Consider the following 24,597-nt stretch of genomic DNA (forward strand, 5'->3'; position numbering starts at 1 on the left):
TATTTTTCCAGTATTAAAACAATCTGTGTTGCAATAGTTTACATGTCTTATAAATTAGATAATACATCTTTCAAAATTGGTTGATGTGTTTTAGTATACTGCAAAAGGAAGGTTTGGAATATTTAATTATTTGAATAAAAAAATTAAAAACAAGGAAATTTTGAAATGTTAACACTATTAGAACAATGTATTTTATATTTTAGTAATACATATCTATATTTTTTTTCATGTTACATTTCTTTTGGCAAATGGAAAAGATTATTGCACAAAACCTTTTCTTTTATAAATATTATTCACTGATATTTGGAGAAAAACAAACTAGCTTAATTTTTAAAAAGAAGATATTATTTGATGATGCATATTTTCATTGGTTTGCTATTTAGAAAGAATATGTGTCTGTATGTATACTTATAAAATATGTATACACATGACCTTCTTTATGTAGAAAATAACCACTTCTTGCATTTATGAGCAATAGAGAAGTTTATGTTTCAAATAGAGAGATTGCTGTGTGTAGGAAAATAAGGAAAGAAATAACTAGCAAATAAAAGCACAACACTGAATATCTTTGCCAAAGACAGACAAGCATTACAGCAATATGAATCTTTAGATTTAAATACATAGTTTAACTTTGCTCTACATTTTTACTGCTGTTTTGTTTTAAAGGCATCCTGGGACCTAAATTCTTTACAATTAATTTTTAGACACCACTTAGGATGACAGTCTCTAAGGCACTTGGGCACATTTAACATTTTACAGAATTACTATAGTGACCTCATGTATTTGTGTAGTGACTAATATAAATTTATGACTGTAAGATCCCGTTCAAACCACAGCAACAAAAAGAAATACCCCATGTGCCTGATTATACGTGCAATATGTATTTGAATTAAATAAAAAAAAAGCTATGTTTCAAAAACAAGGGAAGTTAATGAAAATTTAAAATTGGCCTTCCACACGTATTTAAATGAAGCATTTGACTATTTGGGTTTCCTTGGTTACCACAGTCGCTGCTGACAGCTTCTTTTGGTGGGGAAGGGGTAAGCAGTGAGAATAGAACTCTAAAACAAAGCGTTAAAATCGTTTATCCATTAATAGACAGGGAGGAATGTGATGCTGACAGCCCAGTAAAACCCGTGCCCACTTCCCACCGCGTATTCCTGCTCTCCCGTGATTCAGGTACCTTGGCAGAACCGCAGTTCCACAATTCCTTACCCAGCATTCCGTTTCAGCTGCTGGAGGACTGCCTGAGCCTTATGCAAATGAGACCTGCTTGGAGGCTTTGACTGCAGAAGCGAGAGGAGGGGGGCAGAAGGGAGTTCAAAGGTCACAGGGCTGGTGGAAAGCTGGATCAGTTGCCTGAAAAAAATGTACTGGGCTCCTCTGCAGCAGTGTTTTGCAGCAGTTAAATGAAGTATGCTTTATTTCTGAGAGTGAAGATTTTACATCGTGTGTGCCGTAGTCGTTTAAAGTGCACGCAGGTATGGTGACATTTCATGATGCGCCTGATTTTATTATTTCTATTAAAGACATCGATGAGCATTGGCTATTTTAATTCATTGTGGCAATTGGCAGGGTGTTCCTGGTTTTCAGGATTCCCTTAGCTAGTTTATTTTTTAATTTTCTTCTTCGTATTTTCTCTATTTGAAACATGGGTGTTTTGTTCCAATAGAATAATTTCATGTGAGAAAAAACTGGGTTTAGGCTTCTAAATAATTCAATTTTGGGGGTGAGTTCTTTATTGAAGAGAGATATGTGAGTTGAAACATCTAGATAAATAACGAGGCGTACAACTTTTAGAGGATTTTCACATTTTTTTAAAAGAAATGTATTTAAAATAAGATCTGAGTTCCTAGCCTAACATTCTTGTGAGGTATCTGGTATTAAATAATGGAGTTCTTTTGTTCATATCTCATACAATCTCATAAGGACAATTTTAATCAGTATATTTTCATTCCATTTTTAAGACAGGGTTTTCGTTTTGAGAGTTTTGTTTTGTATTTTATTGCCAAACATCTTCTTGGAACAATAATTTCTTATATTGGGGCTTTGATTTTTCTAATTGTTATAAATTCTCTTTGGGACTTTTGGATAATGCTATTTGAACTTAATGTGTTCAACTTCCTATGACTTTTCCTTTCAGAGAAGTCTGCATTGTAAAGTGAACCTTATAAATGTCACAGGCAGGACAAAAGTCTTCTTTCCATGCACTAAATATCACACTTTTGTAAAATGTGTGATTACATCATAGGAAAGTCTGTCCTGCACCAAACAAATGTGTACTCACTTTTATTGTTCATATGTTTTTTTATTTCTAAAACATATTTTGAAACAAACTTAATTAAAACAGTACAATCAAACTGTTTATTCCTATCATTAAAGCACTTATCCATTCAGCAGTTGCAATGTTGATTAAAAATATTATTTCCATTTGCATCAACTGTGCATCTATCTGTATTACAGGTTGTATGTGTATGAAAATATGTTGGAAAAGATGAAGAGACAAAAATAGCTTTTAGCCATGAAATGACTGCTTTATGTTTTGATATTTGCATAAGATATTTAAAAATGAATTTTATGAAGCTTACATACAAAGAGCTAGTACATATTTAAACTTAATTACTTTCTTTGCACTGAAAAGGGGATTTAATTTTATTATATGATTAAGATGAGGTATTTTGGCAACAATATGTTTTATTGTAAAATAGAGGGGGGCTTGAGGAGGAACCAAAACAGGAGGATAGCCATCTAAAACAGTGAAGGACGGTTATTTCAAATATTTATGAAATTCACTTAGTGGTTATTCATCATGGCCAGATTCTCACCCTTTATCACTCTATGGGGACACTATGACATTTATCCAGGATCCTGAGATTAATTTAGGAAAAGGAATTCATGGTTTGTATGAGCTTTTAAAAAATTCAAAAACTGACATTTCCTTCTAAACTGTTTCTCTTTTGAAACTTTCAACCATGACTTTAGGTAACAGTGGTATCTTTTAAATTAGTTGTTTTATTTTTATGTTGATCAGACTATTCTGTCCTCTGCTCCAAACAATATTTATAGGCTTTTTTATGTAAAAAACCATTATATATATATACATGTATAAAACAATAAATGAATACATGTACACACATATATGTGTAACAATGCACGTATGTTATATAATATTGCATATATTATGTATACACACATACACACATATATATATTTCAAGCAGCCAAAGAAAATATTTTTAGTGGTGAATCATATTTAATCCAACAATTTTTTTCTTAAAAATGTTTGGTTTTACCTTTAATTTAACAGTGCCTGTAGTTTGTGTCTACTAATCTCTGTGTGTGTTGTAGGCAGAGAGGGAGGAAAGAACCAAGTTTAACGTTCATTTAGGTAGCCCAGTACTTTTAACTTTGTAAATGCAACTGCTACCACAGAGCATATTCTGAATATGGAAATAAAAACAGTGCGGGAAAAGCAGGAAAGCCCATGAAGATTCTTAGAGAAAACGTGATAATAGACAAATGTGAAATAGAGAGAATTGTTGTGATTCTGTGAGCCACGAGAGAGCTATATATATCCTGCAGCTAATTTATGGCTTTGGATATCCTGGATAATTTATGTCTCTATGCAGATTCACTCAAAACTTTGAAGTCTTTTGCAATAGCTTGAGCCATACCACTTCCATACAAATCTCAGCAGCATATACACAGTAAGTTTTGGTCTGGATATCTAAATGTATATAGAAAAAAAAATTGTTTGTGTAAATACAATGCAAATCAAATTTTAGAAGTAAAAGAATAAATAGAGTAATCTAAAAACAAATCTTTAGGGATGTGTACTTAGTCTACTTAAAGAGATGGTGTTATATCAGACTCCAAAGGAATCTTTAAGGATTTTTCAAAAATGAATTTCCTGCTCTTTGTACCAGTCTGTCTTTGTCATCACTTGAAACTAGAGACCATATTGTAGGCTTGGAAAAGATTTTAGGGCAAACGTGTTCTACTCAGTCTAGCAGCATAGAACATAGTCTAAAATCTACAAATAACTGTTGTCATCTCAAAGTCACATGTGTAGGTTTTAAGTTTTATTATTGCTATATTCGTTTTCCAGAACTTCTGGAGCCTATAGAACAGGAAACAACAACAACGACAAAAAACAAACAAACAAAAAAACTAAATTACTGAAACATATAGAAGGAAAATCCTCAAAATAATTGAGTATTCAATACAATCATATTTCTCTATTCTAATAGTTTAAAAGAAACAATCAAAACAAACAATTGCTGTTTTTATTGACTATTCTAGAATGTACATAAAATTCCATCCATTTTATTAAAAAATATAAGAACAATAACATTGTAAAATGATTTTAAATATCTTATTAGAACTATGGTAATGCTATAGTAATTCCTTTTCTAGGAGAGTTGGAAAATAATCTGTATGATATAAACCAACTTTCTAAATAGCTAAAGTTTATTACTATAAAGGTCAGTTTTTTTGTTTGTTTGTTTGGGGTGTAGTCTTATTCTGTTGCCAAGCTAGAGTGGAGTTGCACAATTTCAGCTCACTGCAGCCTCTGCCTCCTGGGTTCTAGTGATTCTCCTGCCTCAGCCTCCTGAGAAGGTGGGACTACAGGCATGTGCCACCACGCCCAGCTAATTTTTTTGTATTTTTAGCAAAGACAGGGTTTCACCATGTTGGCCAGGTTGATTTCAATCTTCTGACCTTGTGATCCACCCACCTCTGCCTCCCAAAGTGCTGGGATTACAAGTGTGAGCCACCGTGCCCGGCTCTAAAGGCCAGTTTTTAAAAATGCTAATAGCTGTCATGAAAGAAAAGTATAGTACACATCATACTTCCTTGTTGAACAAGGTGAAAGTCAATTTAGGTTTTTCTTCATGGCATGTGAATTGTTATTCCAACCATTATATTTGCTTACAGCAAAAGACAAAACTATTCCCAACTATTCCCCAATACCAAATATCCTCTTACTGTTATATATTTTATATGCAATTTTATATGCTTTTTATAAACATATTTTCTTTCTCCGTTTTAATGTTAATATCTCATATATTTAACATAGTAATTGTCCTTTGAGAGCAATTCAAAAATTCAAAAATTGCTCTCAAAGGACATTCAATTCTAAATCACTTCGCCTTTCCTGGACAGACAAAGAGAGAAACAACCTTTCTTCATACTTCTCCTATGTACTGAACTCCTGACAGATACATACATATAGTATAGGAATGTAGAAAATTAGCAAAATTTATTTTTAGTTTGTCTTGTGTTCAGAATGTTGAAAATCGTTTGAATTCAAAATAAAAGACAAATTTCTCTTGTTAGTAGAATGACAATCTATAATTTTAAACTATCAATAGTAATTTGAACCTACTTTATATCAAATAGGAAAATGAGGAATCTCTAACAGGTATACAAAAGAAAACACAGAGACCAGTTTTTTGGTTGCATTTGACTAATCATTGGTGCCATATATTTCTTGCCAATTTTGGGACTTGTGATCCATCTCATTTTCAAATCCTGGCATCAAATTCACCACCTTTCACCACAATGCTAGATGAGAATATTTTTTGCTTGCTCAATCTCTTATCTCCAGGCAAGCTTACAAATCCATATTCATTTAGAAGCGTATTTAGCTACATGTGTTCATGTTCATGTCTTCCACTCTCTTCAGTCATAAATAAGTAAGACAACTGAGTCATCAACTGCCATTTCTTTGAAAACTCACTAATATAATATGTTAAGATACAAAAAGCCCCTAGACCATTTTAATAGGTGTTCTCATATACTGTGAAGAACTTGATCTAAAGGTGTGTTGGTTCCTTCAACCTAGTATCAACAGACTCTGTAACAATGAAATCTAGTCCAAAATATTTGGGGAATAACTTCACATTCTGGTCCTCTTTTGCACACTAGCATATTAAAAGGCCTGAGGATTCTTACTATAACAAGCCTGGGTACCTTTGTTTAATACAATAAAATCTTGTAAATTTAAGTCAATTTATGAACAACTAAAAAAACAGAAAAATGTTGTATATTGTTTTCTTGAGATGTAAAAACTTTTATTGTGTTGTATATTTTATTGTGTTGTGTATGCATGTTTTCAAGGGTGTAAAGAGGCTGAATAGGGGAATGGCTAAGAGCTTAAATTCAAGTCCCAACCCTGGAGTTGTTTACACAATGTACTCTGACACTTACAAGGCATGTGGCCTTGACATGGTACTTGAAATTTGTAAGCCTTGTCTTCTTCATTGGCAAAGTGGTAATATTAGTCTCTATATCAAGGAATTTTTATGAAAAGGGAATGACATGATCCATACCTGGTACATAATAGGAATATCATATATGTTAGCTAATATTAACATTCTTCAACCCACACAAGTCAATTCCGTTGTGCTGATGAAGCAAGTTCAGCTAAAACTTATAGTCACAGAAAATCTATGTGGAACATCTTAGATTTCAATGGATGAGGAAAAGATGTGTTTTCCAAAAACAGAAACACATCAGGATTTTATTGGAGGTTATCCTAGGTAATACTGAGCAATTAATGCTTAGAAGGTAGTCAGGTTGGTCATCAAGGTTCAAACTATATGTGGCTTAATAGATATGTACCTTGAATCATTCCAACTGGAAGTAAAGTCTCCACAACATCCTCAGGTATGATATGACAATACATGCTTTTCTGAGCTCCCTGATTTTATACCCTTTATGGCTTTTCAGATTTCCCTCTTTGTGCCTCTGGTCCACTATTTTTCCATTGTGACTTTGTGCAATTAAGGCAGTAGTTACTCATCTCTGTTCCATCCAGAGTTTCTATCTCATCATAGACTGAGTTTTTCAATTACGGGGGGAGACTGGCACATAGAAAGTGTCCAAGAAATGTTTGCTGAGCCAATGTTATTACGGGGCATAAAGAGTCTAATTCTACCTAATGACATAAAAGTGCTAATTTGTGTGAATCATGTAGTGATCACTGTGTTACAAATTAACTGCTATTTTAAACTTCCTGAATATCATAATGATGTTTAGAAATATTGAATCAATTTCTTTAGTCCCAAGGTTTTCCAAAAGAAATTTAGCAAAATATATCTACATTTGTACTTAAAAATTACTTTAATAGTAGCACACCTAGAAGTGCTTTTTGGTAAATATACATTAGTAACCAGTTCTGAGTAGATTGCAGGATTATCATGACTCTACTTTTGTGAAACTTGTTTAAAGGTTGAATCTACTCTAAACAGTGGATGACCAAGTTTCAAAACATTGTATGACCATGGTACGACTTGTTTCTATTGTGAACCAGTTTTAATTTGTGTATGTGGAACACTTACTAAGACTTGAAAATCCAGGTAGTTAATTTTATACTATATAGTAATTTTTACTCATTGCTGCTTAATACAATGTCAGCTTCAGGTTGAACAACTATTGTTCTCTGCCTTAAATAGTAAAAATCTATATTGTGCCTAAGGTGGTGATTTACTTTGAAGAATGTCCAAAGTAGTTTTTTCTTCTTGTAATTTTTAAAATCTCCTTTATTTTTTGTGCAGTATCATTGGCAGGATCCCAGTGCTTGGATGAGTATAGTTCTTAAGCTTGCCCATATTTTATTCTGATGTCTATTTTAGTGTACTTTATGAGGAAAATGTTTTTTTAAAGTCCCTTTTCCTTCACACAATTCAGATGATTCCTCTAAAGGAAAAAAGGATATCATTATCTTAAATAGCCTTCGATTTACATTGGCTCATCTGTTTTGTTATTCAATCAGAAACTTTCTAAAGGACAAAGGGAGAATTTTTAAGTGCTAAGAAGAATAAAAAAATGCTATCTTCCAGTGATACAATAATAATAATTTTTAATTCTTTTAGATCCCTGTGTGTTTCTTTTTCTCAACGTGGTAAGTCTTGCAAATTATTCAAGGAATTAGGCTAAGTACTATTCTTTTTTTTTTTTTTAGTCTTAATAGCAAGCATGTAAAATAAATTTTTCATTGACTTCACTTGGTACTTTTGTTGTTAGAGAGGAAAAAATAGGCTTACACCAAGCGCTTGATCAAATTTCGACAGTTTTAAAAGGCTTATCGTGTTTTTGATTGTTTCCTGTTTTTGATAACTAAAACACTATCTTAAAAGTTAACTTTAGAGAAGAACTTCTGACTTTCAAACTAGAGTATTTCACTCTACCATTTTGCCAAATGCCAAATGATGATCAATATTTTGGACCAAGAGCCATTCAAAACCAAATTCTGGCCTTCTTGTATGAATACTAATCGCAATGGCACACAAGTACAAGTAACATGGAAAGCTTCCCGAGTACCTCCCAGCCAGAGAGAGTCATGCAGAACCTCTTTGCAATTCTTAGTAAATGGAATAGCCGTCCCTCTTTTTATCAGCAGGATAAATTTCTCTTGGCCCTAGAAAATGATCATCAATTGCCATTTGGCAACATGGTATAGTTGAAAACAGTAGTTTGAAAGTCAGTTTAGCCACTGGGGTGAGGGAAGCGGGTATGAACAATTAGATGCATCAGTCTTGGCATAGAAGTCACGGCTTTTGTCATTCATTCTCAGGTAGTAGGGTCTGCTTTGTATCGCAGCCTGTTTTACTAGTTATGCCCTGTCCACCCTCCTCTCACTCTGTCACCCAGGCTGGAATACAGTGGCACTATCTCAGCTCACCATAGCTTCTGCCTCCTGGGTTCAAGTGATTCTTCTGCCTCAGTCTCCCAAGTAACTGGGATTCCAAGCATGCACCACCACACCCAGCTAATTTTTCTATTTTTAGTAGAGGTGGGGTTTCACCATGTTGGCCAGGCTGGTCTCAAACTCCCGATCTCAGGTGATCCTCCCACATCAGCCTCCCAAAGTTCTGGGATTACTGTCATGAGCCACTGCGCCTGGCCCCCTTATATTCATAGAAGGGCAAACCGAGACCCAGAGAAGTAATATTCCTACTTAAAATTATGCCACTTGTTAGTAGTTGGTCCAGGATTAGGACTCCAATTTTATGTCCGTTCATTTACTGAGCAGGCTCTGGAATACCTATTCAATCTGCAAAGCATTTTATAATCAAGTATGAGAAAAACGTCGGGTTGAACAGGGATTACAATATAGTCTAATAAGTGCTGATAAATGCATAGACCAGGTGGTGTGAATGCAGAGAGTCTACTTAAGCCCAGTGTGGTACTGGTCAAGGAATATTTTCAGAGAAGGACTGAGTCAGTCATAACCCTCAAGCAAACGACCTAAACTGCTGAAGCTTCAGTTTCCTTTGTTAAAACTACCTGGTAGGATGTGGTGGAAGATTACAGAGAATGGTTACAAAGTATCTGGCCTATAGTAGGTGTTCACTAAATGCTAACTGGAATTACTATAAATGGAATGAGGCTATCTAACCATCTTTTAGGAAAGACAGGTACTGTCAAGGAAAGTGTACCTTAACCTAGAACCATTCTTTTCAAGTATTCCTCAAGCCACAAAGTTGCCGATGAGGCCGGTTTTGGGTAGTTGTTTGAGTAGTATGTGGCAGCCAAGACAACAGTGAAGAAATCCCCTGGAAATGTCTCTAGCAGATGCAATAGGTCCTTTGGCACAAATGCTAGGAGAAACTGAAGGAGCTAGAAAGAGCCCTGCTCTAGGAAGTGGGTGACCCTAATGGTAAAAGGAATATTGGCAACAGATTTATAAGCTTCCTTTATACTTTGAAAGAAAGTGTCCCTAGTGAATCATTTCTCCAGGTTCTGGATACCCACCAAAGCTGGGGAAATGGTGCAATCACCAAAGGAGAGGTTTTGATCCTGGGAGCCCCTAAGAAATGGCATGCATTTCTCCTTTGTGCACTTTTTTTTCTGGAGAAGGTGTTCATTTCTTAATCAAATTTTCAAACTGCAAACCATCAAACTGCAGAAATGTTGTGACCCACTGCACATAAAGTAACTCAGTCCTTTAACTCAAAGTCACAAACAAGTCTGGCATAAGGACTTCATATATAATCTGGGAACCCCACAATGATTATTTCTCTAACAAAAATATTTATTAGCCAGGAGAGCTCCCAGGGTTCTTGGCTTAAGCAGACACCTGGACAAGTGAGGTACATTTGGCCAATGTGTGCTTCTCACATTGGCAAGCCACCAGCAGCATTTTTCACATTGGTAGTGCCCCATGGAAACACCTTGTGGGATTTTACCTTGTAAAATCATTGCCAAATTCCTCTTCTTTTGGCGGCAGATATGCTTATTTCTTGCCAAATGGATTTAAGCAGAAATGACTCTGGTAGAAATATATATCCTTTTCTTTTCTTTTAGAAAAATGCATAACCATTCTCAGAATGTATGGCATGATAAATGTTCAAGACACTTTTTGCTTACTCAGTGGCAATTGTTTGACCTAAAAGTCATGCTTTCCAACAAACAATTACATTCAATATGGCTTTAAAAGGAGCATTCTCCCCACATGCATGTGCACTTTTTAAAAAAATTAAAAATATTATGCATTGTAGTTACTATCTGTGATTTGCTGGAAAAGACTCCAGTGGGAGGAAGCATAGTATAGATGCATTGACTTCTAACCCTGGCTTGGTAAGAAACTTTGACAAAGTAGTTAATCTCTCTGTAGCTTGGTTTCTTTAACTGTAAAATGAGGGTAACATGGCCAAGATTGTTGTAAAGATGCAGTAAGATAAAAGATTGTAAAGTAACTGGCACATAGTAGATCTATTTAAGGCCTCTTCCTCTTCCCATATCCCTTTACATAATAGTCTCCTGTTTTATACTTCCCCTGGTCATCATGTTTTATACTAGTAAAAAAAACTCACAAAAAAAATTAAGTATGACATAAATGACATTAAACCTTGGAAACAAACAACAGAACAAATTAAACAAACACAAGCATATACAACAGTTACAGGAAAGAGGTCCCAATCCAGACCCCAAGAGAGGGTTCTTGGATCTCACACAAGAAAGAATTCAGAGTGAGTCCTCAGTGAAAAGCAAAAGCAAGTTTATGAAGAAAGTACAGTGGTGAAAGAACAGCTACTCATAGACAGAGTAGGGCATTTCCGAAAGCAAGAGGAGTAATGCGTCTACTGTAGCTACAATGCTTGTGTAGATATGATGAAAAAAGATGATGGGGAGATGTGCTCTGCTACAAGGGTTTGTGGTTGAGGATTAATTTTCTTAATTACAATATTTTGCAAGAATCAATATTATTATCTTTATAGCAAAATTAGGAATGCTTTTGTTCTCAAGATATGGGGATATTAGGACACTCCCAAGTCTGAGTCTGTTTAGTAAACACTATCAATCTGATCCCTTAACTGTAAACATCTAGAGGCTAATAATACCTAAATTAATGAGAATGCATCCCAGCAAGTCCCAGCCCTCACTCAAGATGGAGTCGCTCTGGTTTGAACTCCTCTGACACAACTCTCCTGGGTATGAATCACCCTTAGGGAAAGCAGGTGAGGCTAGGATCACATGACTGAAACAAAGAGCCAGGTAGTAGCAAAGAGAGGGTCCTCTAAATGACACTTGGAATCTATTTCCACTATGGGTGATGCCAAAGAAATATAATGTCACATAGTACTCAGCTTTGAAAAGATGGCCTTTGCCTTCTTCTATCCCAACTCTGCAGGCTGCTGTACAAAGAATATGAGAGTGCAATGAATAAGAAGAAAAAGAAGGAAGATAATTTGTTTAAAGATTGAAACAACAAAAAGCTTATATAACAGAGTCAAAAGCCTAGAAAAAAATTCAGAGTTGCTCTGATTTTATGAAACCTACTAAAGCAATTTATTTTAGAAGGGCAACTGCTTAAAATCATGATTAGGTCATGTAGCAAAGAGTTTAGGGGATGTCCAATCTTTTGGCTTCCCTGGGTCATATTAGAAGAATTGTCTTGTGCCACACATAAAATATACTAACACTAAGGATAGCTGATGGGCTAAAACAAAAACAAAAAAGACTCACAATGTTTTCAGAAAGTTTACAAATTTGTGTCGGGCTGCATTAAAAGCTGTCCTGGGCCGCATTGCAGCCTATACATCACAGGTTGTACAAGCTTGATTTAGACTATATTCGATGTTAGATTAACATAATAGTATAAGGACAGAACATTATAGATTACTCAAAATCATGATTTTAAACAGTTGAGAATGAAAAGGATTTAATTTAAACTAACAGTTAAATATTTATTCAGATATTTAGAAACATTTGGTTAACTAAAGATATTTCTCAAAATTATAAAAATATCATAGCATGAGTTTTTTTTTTTTTTAACTGAGTTTTCTTTTCTTGAATATTGGAATAAAACCTACATAATATCAATTGAGCCACTGTCCTCTTCATCCTCTATCTGGCCCAGTAGACCAACTAGTTGATAATTTGACATTGTGAATAGTCTTACCTTTGCTAGCTAAGCTTTTCCTATCTGCTATCACAGATGAGCCACTTACAGGTATGATCATCAACTTGTTACAATGTCTCTCACTTCACCATTTGAATTTGGTGAAGCAATCAGAAGAAACATCACAATTACGTTCCATTCTGAGTAAAGGTAAAAAAGAAAAGCTTCTTTTCCTCTGCAGCTCAATGCAAACATTGGTACTTCCTGGGCCCTCAGCCCATTGCTGATTGAAGCAGCACCCTTACCTTATTAAGTTCATTGGAATAGAACTTTATCATAGTTTCTTAGTGTTTTGTGCTTGCTGGAAGAATTTACTGGAAGAATGCAAAATAGATTATTTTGCACTTTCACAAATAGTGAAAAATCCCCCCTCCCATGCCACCATGTAATGCCCCTTGATCTAAAATCTTCCACCTTTGCCAAATTTCAAAGGTGGAAGAATCATTGTTAATTATCATTGCAGTTAAAAGTTACTCTCACTTTGCTTAAATACAAAACCAGCAATGCAAAGGACCCAATTGCCCAAGTAAAAGTGAACAAAGAGGTTCTTGATGCCTCCTATTGTTGCTGATAGAATATCACCTAAGGCTCATGTACTACACATTGCATGGATTAAGGACCCAGCACACTCACACCTCACCTTCCTTTCATTATCCAGCCAGGAATGAAATAACATCTCATTAAAGCGAAAATCCCATTACCATATAAGGAAATTTCTGCCATGCCAAAGTTACTTCCTGTCAAGTTCATTTCTTCCTACATCAGTGATAGGCAGGCCTGTGCTTAATCTATTAACCATCACTCACCACTCACTTTTGCAGATTGTTTGGTAAATTCATTATTCACCCTAATGACCTTACATGTTTTATTTACTAGGGTTCAAGGGCAGAAATTTTCATGTAAGTGGTTCCAGTCTAGACGAATTTTCCTATTTAGATGTTTTAGTTGATTGCACAGTAATTTACTTTCTCACCAAGAGCACCATTGAGCGTTGTCAGATTAGAAAAACAACAACAAAAAAAGTAGATTTCTCAGTTCAGTTTGAATTTCAAATAAAATTTAGTATAAGTATGTCCCAAATATCATTTTTTTAAATCTGAAATTTAAATGTAACTGGGTGTCTTATATTTTTATTTGCTAAATCTGACAACCCGAAAGTGGTTCTTCTGCAAATCATGTTACCTGCTCCTCAGAAATGGGGAATTTATGGTGTTCTTAAGACATGTTTTCTGTGGTCATTTCCTTATGATAGATAACAAAACAGGAAATGGGGCAAAATGTAAGAAGAAAAAATAAGTAAACATTAGATGAATATCAGTGGGATAGTAAGAACTCAATGAGTTATCTGTGAAAGCTGTGGAATCTTTAGAATGTCAAAAGAGAGTAAAATAAACAAAATTTCAAGATATACCCAAAGGTTTGCTTCAGCCATTCTTCCACAGGCATTAAAATGTATGATTTTATCTGTCCTCTTGTTGTGACATTTTTAGTCAAACCCTCCCCCTAATATGCTTCTGGCTTCTGATACTTTTCCCTTTGAACTCACCATTAGCTTTGCCTTTCCAATAGGACAGAAATATACTAAATGAAACAACTGTACTTACAATCATAGAAAATCTAGTATTGTTTCTTCATCAGTTTTTTCTTGTGGAGAGATTTGAAAACATTTGTACTTTTCTGCTACTTTTTCATAAATGTGCTCACAAGCTTCTGGGCAATGGCCATATCTAATATAAATATTAAACAGTATATGTTAATGAAGAATAACAGATTTCTGAGATCATAACATGTTTATTTAATGTTTTCAAATAAAATAGTTCTTAATTAAATGTTGCAATAGACAAAGAGTTGTCTTCTTGTCTATTGAAGATGTCTTCTTGTCTATTGAACTCCAAACTGAGAATGTGGCCAAGATATGAATTCATAGATTATGATAAATGCCCAAAAATAAGATAAATCAGTGGCAGATAAGGAGAGGATACTGGCTTTGAAACATGATTGAACTTCAAGCCTCGGAGTGAAAGTCTCTGGAGTAGTACCCAGCCAGGTGGCCCCTGTTCACAATGCCTCTCTGCCTAATAGCCATGTAGTTGAATGATCAAGGGGCAGACATTTGACCCAAGATAGGTCAAAAAATTGCTCAGCCTTTGGAATATTACACTTGAACTGTGACACAGAGAGAAGTTGCTGGAACTTAGACCTGGTAATTGCAAAGCTCCAGAGAAGGAATTTTTACAGCCATAATCTCAGAAGCTGTCCCAGTTCCTGTTTCCTAAGTTTTGGTTTCAAGCTCTGTCTTAGACTGTTTGAACTAGTCCAGGGTTTTCCCAACAGAAATTTTTTGCTTAAGCCTTTAGTCTAGAATTGGCTTTTGTGTTGCTTGCGTGCAAAAAAAAATTGCATGATGCTTTGGGATCAGTTTTATCTCTCATTTTCATTCTCATTCAACCAAATAGGTTGTTAGGGGAGATAGAGTGGTAAATAAGATACATACGATTTCTGCCTTTAGGGAGCTTTCAGTCTAGCAGAAAAAAAACAAAACACAACAACAACAACAACAACAAAAACAGATATTAAGGTATGGATATTAAAGGTTTGTATTAATTCACTGAACAAATATTTATTGAGCACCTATTGTATACAAGGCATTGTTGTTCCAGGCACTTGAAACATTTGTAAAGAAAACAAGGATCCCTGTTCTTGTATTTTTTATAGGAGATGAAAACAGTAAGTAATAAGCATAGAAATACCTAAACAAGTAATATGGGTTTAGAAAGTGGTAAATGCTATGGAAATACATTTAAAAGTAGATCAGAAGGAATGGCACATCAAATGTCCTGAAGGTCAGAGAGAAATTGCAAGTTGGAGAAACTGCAAGATTATTAGAGCTGAAATATCAATGACAAGGCTAGTGGCTCAAAATGAGGATGAAGAGGTTAGACAAGCTAGATTGTTAAGGACTTCATAAGCCATTTTGAGGATTTTGAACTTAATCCTAAGGCAATCTGAAGCCATGTAAGAGTTTTCAGCTATAGACTGACTTGATGAGATTCGCATTTTAAATTTATCATTCTGCCTGCAACCTTGAAAACACATTGAAAGCTGGCAGCAGTGGATGCAAGAGAATAATTAGAGGCCCTTGGCCTAGTGTAAGTGAGAAATGGTGGTGCCCTTGATTAGCATGTGTTTCATGAATTGGACAACAGTAGCTGTGATAAAATGGCTGTTATCCAGGCTTCAATTTTCAGCTCTTCGCATTTACAGTAAATTAATGCCTGTCCAACTTTATCTCTGTTCTTTGGGCTTTGGTGCTATGAAAGTCAACTTTAGGGCCAGGTGTGGTGGCTAATGCCTGTGATCCCAGAACTTTGGGGGATTGAAGTGAGAGGGTTGCTTGAGGCCAGAAGTTGGAGACCAGAATAAGAAACGTAGTCAGGCCCTATCTCTACAAATTTTTTTTTGAAAAATTAGCTGTGCATGGTGGTGAATGCTTGTAGTTTCAGGTACTGGTAAGGCAGAGGTAGGAGGATCCCTTGAGCTCAGGAGGGTGAGTCTACAGTGAGCCACAATCATGCCACTGGACTACAGAGTGGGCGACAGAGACCCTGTCTCTAAAAACAAATAAAAATTAATTAATTAAATAAAGCTAATTTGCAATGTTTGACACATTTTCATTTGCTGTATACTACCAAGCTTAATTGGGCCTCATCTTTAGGAACAAAAACATAATGTGTAGGTATTTAAGGACTACAGCATCTATGGGATAGGCGTTAATTATCCTAACCTGGCTCTGTATGTAGCCAGTCATACACTGCAATCCTCCAACACAGTACAGACAAATTGGCTATACAACACTTTATTAATAGGGTCTTCTGCCAAAATTCTTATATTATTTTCTTTCCTAGAAAGATATTGTAGATGATGTAGAAGAAAAACATATCTCCCTTTAACATTCCACTACTAAGTCTAGATTAAGAGTTACATACTGGTAAGCAATGGACCATTTGGTCTTCAAATTTTGTTACAACATTTTGTTATACTCACATAGGGAATACTTTTTAAAGGCAACAAAATTGGACAAGTATTATACTTCATTGCTACACAAGCAATTTTGTACTTAATAGGTGTTTCATTGGCGTAGGTATAGGTTTGAATGTTTAATTGTTAGCTTAAATACTGATCACACTCTCAGTAAACGGTTCCTTACTTCCTTTGACCTGAGTGTAGCTCAGTCTCTTTTAATTTTAAAGACCTAGACAGAACTTACATGAAGTTTTAACTCTGTTTCTTTAGATATTGACAGTCCCAAATGTAACTAAAAGGAAAAAGAGACTTTTTAATTCTCTTATTATCTCGTCAAAAATTTTCCCTCTCATACTTTTGGAGGTGAGAAAGGGCAAGAAGAGTACCAAGTACCACCATTTACAGTGTTGGGACATGGATCCCTGTAGCCCAATTAAGTGTCCATGATTCTTGAGAAGTCTACCTTTCCTGAAGAAGCTGGGGAGTTGGGGGGAGGGGAAGTGGAGCTTAAAAAGAACTTGGTTTCTAACTGCTCCCATTGCAATATCTTATTATAAAAATGTGCTTTTTAAACATAGGTTTCCATCTTGTATTACTTTGTGTCTTGGAGTCTCTCCCTCATGAATTACTTTGCATCTTGTTTGAAGTGAACCATTTTAAAATTTATATCCTGTCCTACTTTTATTTCAAGACTTTACTTAAAATATCTTTTTTTCTCTTCACCCTATTCAGATATGCATGAACATTTTATGCATTTCACACTCTTTAAGATGGAGAAAATAATATGCTAATCTGAATAGTGGTATAATCTGAGTAGGAATAGAGATTTTATTTTCAAAAGAGTGGACAATGGTCTATCTTCCTATTGCTATCAGTTATCTCCACTGTTAATATAACACTCATGTAGAAAGACATGGATTAATAAAGCAAGTAAGTAGAACATGACTTTGGGAGTGTTCTTAATTTGGTGGAGCCCAGCATAGAAAATGTTTGCTTCTTGAGGCCAGATAGCCATCTAACTTTCTTTTGTAGACCCTATTCCACTCAAGGAATCAAATACAGACACAACAGTTACTAAATGCATGCTTAGATTAATGAAATAAATATTCATTATTATTTCATAAGTATTTCTGAAATATGAAAAATCTAATACTAATATGGTTTGGCTGTGTTTCCATCCAAATCTCATCTTGAATTGTAGTTCCTATAATCCCCAAATATCATGGGAGGGACCCTGTGAGAGATAACTAAATCACAGGGGCAGTTACCTTCTTGCTGTTCTTGAGACAGTGAGTTCGTTCTCATGAGATCTGATGGTTTTATAACGGGCTTTCCTCCCTTTATTTGGCACTTTTCTCTTCTGCAGTCATGTGACGAAGGACACGTTTGCTTCTCATTCTGCCATAATTTTAAGTTTTCTGAGGCCTAACTAGCCAGGTGGAACTATTGAGTCAATTAAACCTCTTTTTTAAATAAATTACCCAGTCCCATGTATTTCTTCATAGCAGCATGAGAATGGACTAATACCGTAAATTGGTACTGCAGGGAGTAGGGTGCTGCCATAAATATACCCAAAAATGTGGAAGCAACTTTGGAACTGGTTAATAGGCAGAGGTTGTAACCGTTTGGAGGGTTCAGAAGAAGATAGGAAAATGTGGAAAAGTTTGGAACTTTTTAGAGGCTTGGAGAACTCAGAAGACAGAAAGATATGGGAAACTTTGGAACTTCCTGGACACTTTTGAACAGCTTTGACCAAAATGCTGATAGCGATATCGACAATGAAGCCCAGACTGAGGTGGACTCAGATGGAGACGAGGAACTTTTGGGGGACTGGAGTAAAGGTCGTTCTCGCTATGCAAAGAGACTGGCAGCATTTTGTCCCTGCCCCAGAGATCTGTGGGACTATGAATTTGAGAGAGATATTTAGAATACCTGGCAGAAGAAATTCCTGCATAGCAAAGCATTCAATAGGAAGCAGAACATAAAGTTTGAAAAATTTGAAGCCTGATGATGTGATAGAAAAGGAAAACCTATTTACTGGGGAGAAATTCAAGAAATTCACTGTAGAAATTTGCATAAGTAACGAGGAGCTAAATGTTAATCACCAAGACAATGGGGAAAATGTCTCCAGGACATATCAGAGAACTTCAGGGAAGCTCTTCCCATCACAGGCTTGGGGGCCTAGAAGGAAAAATGGTTTTTTCAAGTGGGTCCAGGGCCCCCTGTTCTGTGCAGCCTGGGAAGATGGTGCTCTGTGTCTCAGCTGCCTCAGGTCCAGCCATGCTGAAAGGGGCCAAGGTACGACTCATGTCATTATTTCAGAGGGTGCAAGCCCGAAGCCTTGGTGGCTACCATGTGGTGTTGAGGTTGTGAGTGCCCAGAAGGCAAGAATTAAGGTTTGGGAGCCTCTGCCTAGATCTCAGAGGATGTATGGAAATGCCTCTATGTCAGGCAGAAATCTGCCACTGGGGCAAAGCCTCATGGAGAACCCCTGCTAGGGCAGTGCAGAAGGGAAATGGGTTGGAGCCTTCACACAGAGTCCGCATTGGGGCAGTACCTAGTGGAACTGTGAGAGGAGGACCACCATCCTCCAGACCCCAGAAAGGAAGATCCACTGACAGCTTGCACCATGGGCCTGGAAAAGCCACAGACAGTTAGTGCCACCCCATGAAATCAGCCAGGAGGGGAGCTGTACCCTGCGAAGCCACAGGGCAGAGCTTCCCAAGGCTGTGGAAGACCACCTCTTGCGTCATTGTGCCCTGGATATGAGAAATTGAGTCAAATTAATTAGATCATTTTTGAACTTTAAGGTTTAATGGCTGCACTACTAGATTTTGGGCTTTAAGTATTTCCTTGTTAGATTTCAGACTTGATGGGCCTGTAGACCCTTTGTTTTTGCCAGTTTCTCCCATTTGGAACAGGTATATTTACCCAATACCTGTACTCCCATTGTATCTACAAAGTAACTAACTTGCTTTTGATTTTCCAGGCCCATTAGCAGAAGGAACTTGCCTTGTCTCAGGTGAGACTTTAGACTTCAACTTTTGGGTTAATGCTGGAATGAGCTAAGATTTTGCAAGGGCATGATTGTGTTTTGAAATGTGAGGAGGACATGAGATTTGGGAGGGGTCACAGGCAGAATGATAGTTTCACTGTGTCCTCACCCAAATCTCATCTTGAATTATATAGTTTCCAAAATGCTCACATGTCATGGGAGGGACACAAGGGGAGGTAATTGAATCATGGCGGCAGTTACGTTCACACTGTTTTCCTGATAATGAGTTCTCATGAGTTCTCTAATTGTTTTACAAGCGGTTATTCCCCCTTTACTTGGCACTTCTCTCTTCTGTTGCCATGTGAAGAAGGATGTGTTTGCCTCCCCTTCTGCCATGATTGTAAGTGTCTTGAGGCTTCCACTGCCATACATAACTGTGAGTCAATTAAACCTCTTTTCTTTACAAATTAGTCTTGGGTGTTTCTTCATAGCAGCATGAGAACAGACTAATACAAATTCTGTACTAAATTTTACTAGGAATCACACCAGGAAAGGTCAAAGAAGAGATTTTTGACTAGGAATTCAGTGCTGGTTTATGTGACCCTCTAGGGCTAGTGTGTGGACACATCCAACAAAGAGCCATGTTTATGGATGGAGAGGCTGGAAAGAATACTAGAAATCAGACAAGTGGTCCGCAATTTTGAGTGTGCTGCAAAATCACCCAACTGGGGGCTTCATAAAGTAAAAAGTGACTGGCCCGACTTCCTGGGAATTTCTGATTTGTAGATTTGAAATGGGAGCTGAGAATTTGCATTTCTAACCATCTCACTTCCAGGTAATGCTACTGCTGCTCATTCAGATAACACACTTTGCAAATTACTGACTTAGACCTTTTTGGAGAGCTGGCCCAGTTCAGGGAATTTGAACAGGCTGCTTGCTCTGTGATCTGCACTGAAAAGAGGTGATTTCAGAGATTTCCAAGAGCAGTAGAGATAATGTACTAAAGGGATCTCAGAATAGTGTTAAGGGTCTTGCTTCCCCCTGATTTACACACTGACTATAATCTGGCAGAAAAAGGAGAGAATGGCCTTAATAACTCAGATGTGAGTTAGAATCAACTGAAATAAATGAAGTGGAAGATAGAATGCATGGAATTGCCTCATTAGTAGAGGTTAGACATCCCTAATCTAAAATCCAAAATGCTCCAAAATTCAAAGCTCTTTGAGCACCTACATGATGTCACAAGTGAAAATTTTCATACCTGACCTTATCTGATGGGTCACAGTCAAAACAGAGTCAAAACTTTGTTTTGATCACAAAATTATCAAAGATATTGCCAGAAATTGCCTTTAGGCTATATGTTTAAGATATACAGAAATGAATTTTGTCTATAGACTTGAGTCCCATCCCCAAGTTACTTCATTATGTAGATGCAAATATTTCAAAATCCAAACAAATTCAAAATTCAGAACACTTCTGATCCCAAGCATTTTGGGTAATGAATATTTAACCTTTCAGTTAAATACCGTACTTTCAGTTAAGTTAATGTAATTTAGCAATGTAAGATCATGTACCTTGATCTTATGTATATCTAAGATAATTTATTTAATGTGTATACCCTAGAGTATCTTTACTTCTGCAAGGCAAGTCTGTGCTCCTTACTTGACTGTGCCCAATCAAGGTAAAATGGGGAAGGTGGAGAAATGTCAGCCCAGGGAAAGGGGAAAGTCCATTCACCCTAGAGAAATGATTTAGAAGAAACCATATCCATTTCCCATCCATAGACCTTTCACTTCAATTATTGCTATCTCTCAGGTAAATAGCCTTAGGGAGTTTCTGAAAAAGTGGCAAGGGCTTCAGCAACCAGGTAGCATAGGGATGCATGTCACCTTATTGCAATACCGAAATGGAAACTACCTAAAATTTAGAACTGTTTTTATATGCTTCATTGTGCTCATCTAGTTAGGTTTCTTGAATTTTAGATCTTGAGCACAAAGGTCGCGCATACTGTTTTGCATTCCTTCCAGCTGAATTTCATATAATGTTGTAATCAAGGACTTGGGGAGACATTGGCATTTTTTTTCTTTACAGATTTTCTTTTTTGCCACCAAAAAGGAATCATGATATTACATTAAAATGAACTATGTCTCAAAATATAAAAACTTTTTGGTAATCAAATGATTACATATTCATATTTAATTTTTGTTAATTTGAATATAGAAATAAAAATCTGCTTGGTGATCCTTTCAAGGGAAAGCTGTAGCTCAGCTCATATATAAAAAGCCACACAAAAATGACTCTGGAGACCTTGGCTACACGTTCAGCAGTCAAATATTTCAATGCTCTGTTGCTCTTGTTCCTGTTACAGGTACATGTGACAGTGCTGCAGCTATGAGTGGAATTTTAAAGAGGAAGTTTGAAGAAGTTGACGGCTCCTCACCCTGCTCCTCTGTGAGGGAATCAGATGATGAAGTTTCCAGCAGTGAAAGTGCTGACAGTGGGGACAGTGTCAATCCATCCACTTCTAGTCATTTTACCCGTGAGTACCGAAATCAGAACCAAAGTCAATTGTATGGTTCTACAACAAAACTAGTTGTGTCATTTTTATTTTTATCTTTAATTCAAGCTATGTATATTTTCCAATCAACTAAATACAAAGAACAGTTACCCAAAAATGCAATATTTTCCAGGTGACTCAGTAGATTCCTTTATTTAGGATACTTTTTGCAGTGTATTATTTGATTGTGTTAACCAACTAATTGAATTTAAGAATCACATTTCATTATTAATGCTTTTCCAAATGAACGCCTAGTACTCTGGGAATAGATGGAGGAAGACAGATAATAACTCGTTTCAGATAAAGGTGTCCTTTCACATTTGAAATGATGTTCTAGGAGAAAACATTTTAAAAGGCATTATTAAGGAATGGAGAGTCTAGATTATGATTAGAAGGAGTTTAGGCAGCCAGGGATTAGGAAGAGATGTGAAGGCAGCAGGTGTCTCCCAAATGTGCAAGTGTGTGCGATCCAGTGCCTCTTTCATAGTCATTCCTCTAGTCTCTCTTCTCCAAGAATAATATTTAAAGTCCAACAAGAAACAAATTTTATGCTTTATTTTATTTTATTTTTTTGAGATGGAGTCTCACTCTGTCACCCAGGCTGGAGTGCAGTGCTGTAATCTCAGCTCACTGCAACCTCTGCCTCCCATGGTCAAGTGATTCTCCTGTCTCAGCCTCCTGAGTAGGTGGGACTGCAGGCGCACAGCACCAAGCCCGGCTATTTTTTATTATTTATTTATTTATTTGTTTGTTTTTTATTTTTAGTATAGATGGGGTTTCACCATATTGGTCAGGCTGATCGCGAACTCTTTACCTCAGGTGATCCACCCATCTCTGCCTCCCAAAGTGCTGGGATTATAGGCATGAGCCACTGCACCCGGGCTATGCTTTCTTTTTGATTTCTTTTTTTTTGCCCCAATGTAATGTCAGCCTTTCTGTCAGGCAAGATAAAAGGAGGTTTGAAGGACTAATATAAAAAATTATTAAGGCAATGTAATCTATAGTCTAAAGGAAACTGACTAGCAGTAGTCAAATGATCTTTTTAAAATTTATGTTCCTTAAACAGGAATATTTTAATATGTTTTAATATCATGATAGATAACTGGTCTTTTTTTTTTACTTTCCAATTAGTTAATATACGACTCTATAACAAGGAATTGACTTTGGCAACGTCGCAACTCCAAAAACTAAATGATTTAAACGTATTTTTAAGAGGTAATAAGAAACTGAATAGCTGTTGCATGTGAAACAAATATGGCAAAATCAATAGCATTCCATTAAGCAAGCACAACTAATTAGACAATCTGATGAAAAGATTACAATTATTATAGCAGAAAAATTCATAAAATATTTAGGGACAAAGTTATGATGTGATGTAGGTGGTCTACAGATACTTTGACATATATCCATGATAGTATGAAATGAGCTTGCACTTTTGATTCAAAAGAAGAGATATACTTAGATTTTTCATCCTAATACTAGTAGTGATAATATTATTATCTCATGGGTTTTTGCAAAGATCAAACAGTGCAAGTGAGATAATTCACATGAAAAAACTTTGTAAAATGTCAAGTACTCAGCAGATGTTAAATTAAAAATTATGATCATAGCTAACATTTATTGGATACAGGCTATGCTCCAATAGCTTTATATACATTATCCATACTCCTTACAACAATTCTGAAAGTAAGCAGTATTGCCTCCACTTTACACAGGAAACAACTGAGGCTCAGAGAGGCTAAGCATCTGGCACAAGATCACACAGGAGTTGAGCCTAGATATATACACATGTCCTACTACATAGTCTCTACCTGTTGCATCATGGTCTTATTTTGCCCCTTAATTATATAATATTGGACATATCTTTAAAATGTTATTTCTTGTGAGTTATAATGGAAGACTTGAGTTATTGAAGAGGCAGATTATGTTTCTAGATATAAAGATAATGCTATTAATGGTTTCAACATTAATTTATAAATATAAGAGAAAAACTGAAGCAAAATCTTCAACTGGCATTTCTTAGGTGACAGAATGATAAAAATTGATTTGGAGAAATAAACTAATGAGAATAAAAAGATTTTTTTTTTTTTTTTTTTTTTTTTTGAGACGGAGTTTCGCTCTTGTTTCCCAGGCTGGAGTGCAATGGCGCAATCTCGGCTCACTGCAACCTCCGCCTCCTGGGTTCAGGCAATTCTCCTGCCTCAGCCTCCTGAGCAGCTGGGATTACAGGCACGCGCCACCATGCCCAGCTAATTTTTTGTAGCTTTAGTAGAGACGGGGTTTCACCGTGTTGACCAGGATGGTCTCGATCTCTTGACCTCGTGATCCACCCGCCTCGGCCTCCCAAAGTGCTGGGATTACAGGCTTGAGCCACCGCGCCCGGCCTAAAAAGATATTTTTAAAAAGAAGCCATAAATGTTGAAAAGCCATTCCAGATATCAAATTATAGTAGAAAACAATGTAACTGATGTTTTTGCATAATGTGTTCTATTTAGGAACCAACATGTTATATATGAAAATTTTACATATATAAGAAAAGAGCATTATAAGAAAATGAGAAAGGGAAAGACTATTTAATAAATGGTTGTGGTGGTAAGAAATTTGAAAAAGA

At 36.2% G+C, this 24,597-nt stretch overlaps 1 protein-coding gene across 8 annotated transcripts in view; it reads left to right on the forward strand.

Moving 5' to 3' along the window:
- The window catches only part of CSRNP3 (cysteine and serine rich nuclear protein 3), a 203,176-nt gene that overhangs the window by 101,370 nt on the left and 77,209 nt on the right, over nucleotides 1–24,597 (forward strand). For 4 of the 8 annotated variants that reach the window (XM_032286595.1, XM_032286600.1, XM_032286596.1 and 1 more), the window contains one exon: nucleotides 21,798–21,968. In XM_032286595.1, coding sequence (XP_032142486.1) covers nucleotides 21,821–21,968 — 148 coding nt within the window. In that variant the 5' untranslated portion in view covers nucleotides 21,798–21,820. Of the gene's footprint in view, nucleotides 1–1,179; nucleotides 1,482–3,251; nucleotides 3,707–21,797; nucleotides 21,969–24,597 lie in introns of those variants that run through there. The other 4 variants (XM_032286601.1, XM_032286599.1, XM_032286598.1 and 1 more) reach the window with 4 other exon arrangements.

The sequence above is a fragment of the Sapajus apella genome, unplaced genomic scaffold, assembly GCF_009761245.1.
Source record: "Sapajus apella isolate SASKATOON/1434 unplaced genomic scaffold, GSC_monkey_1.0 scaffold18, whole genome shotgun sequence".
NCBI lineage: Eukaryota > Metazoa > Chordata > Mammalia > Primates > Cebidae > Sapajus > Sapajus apella.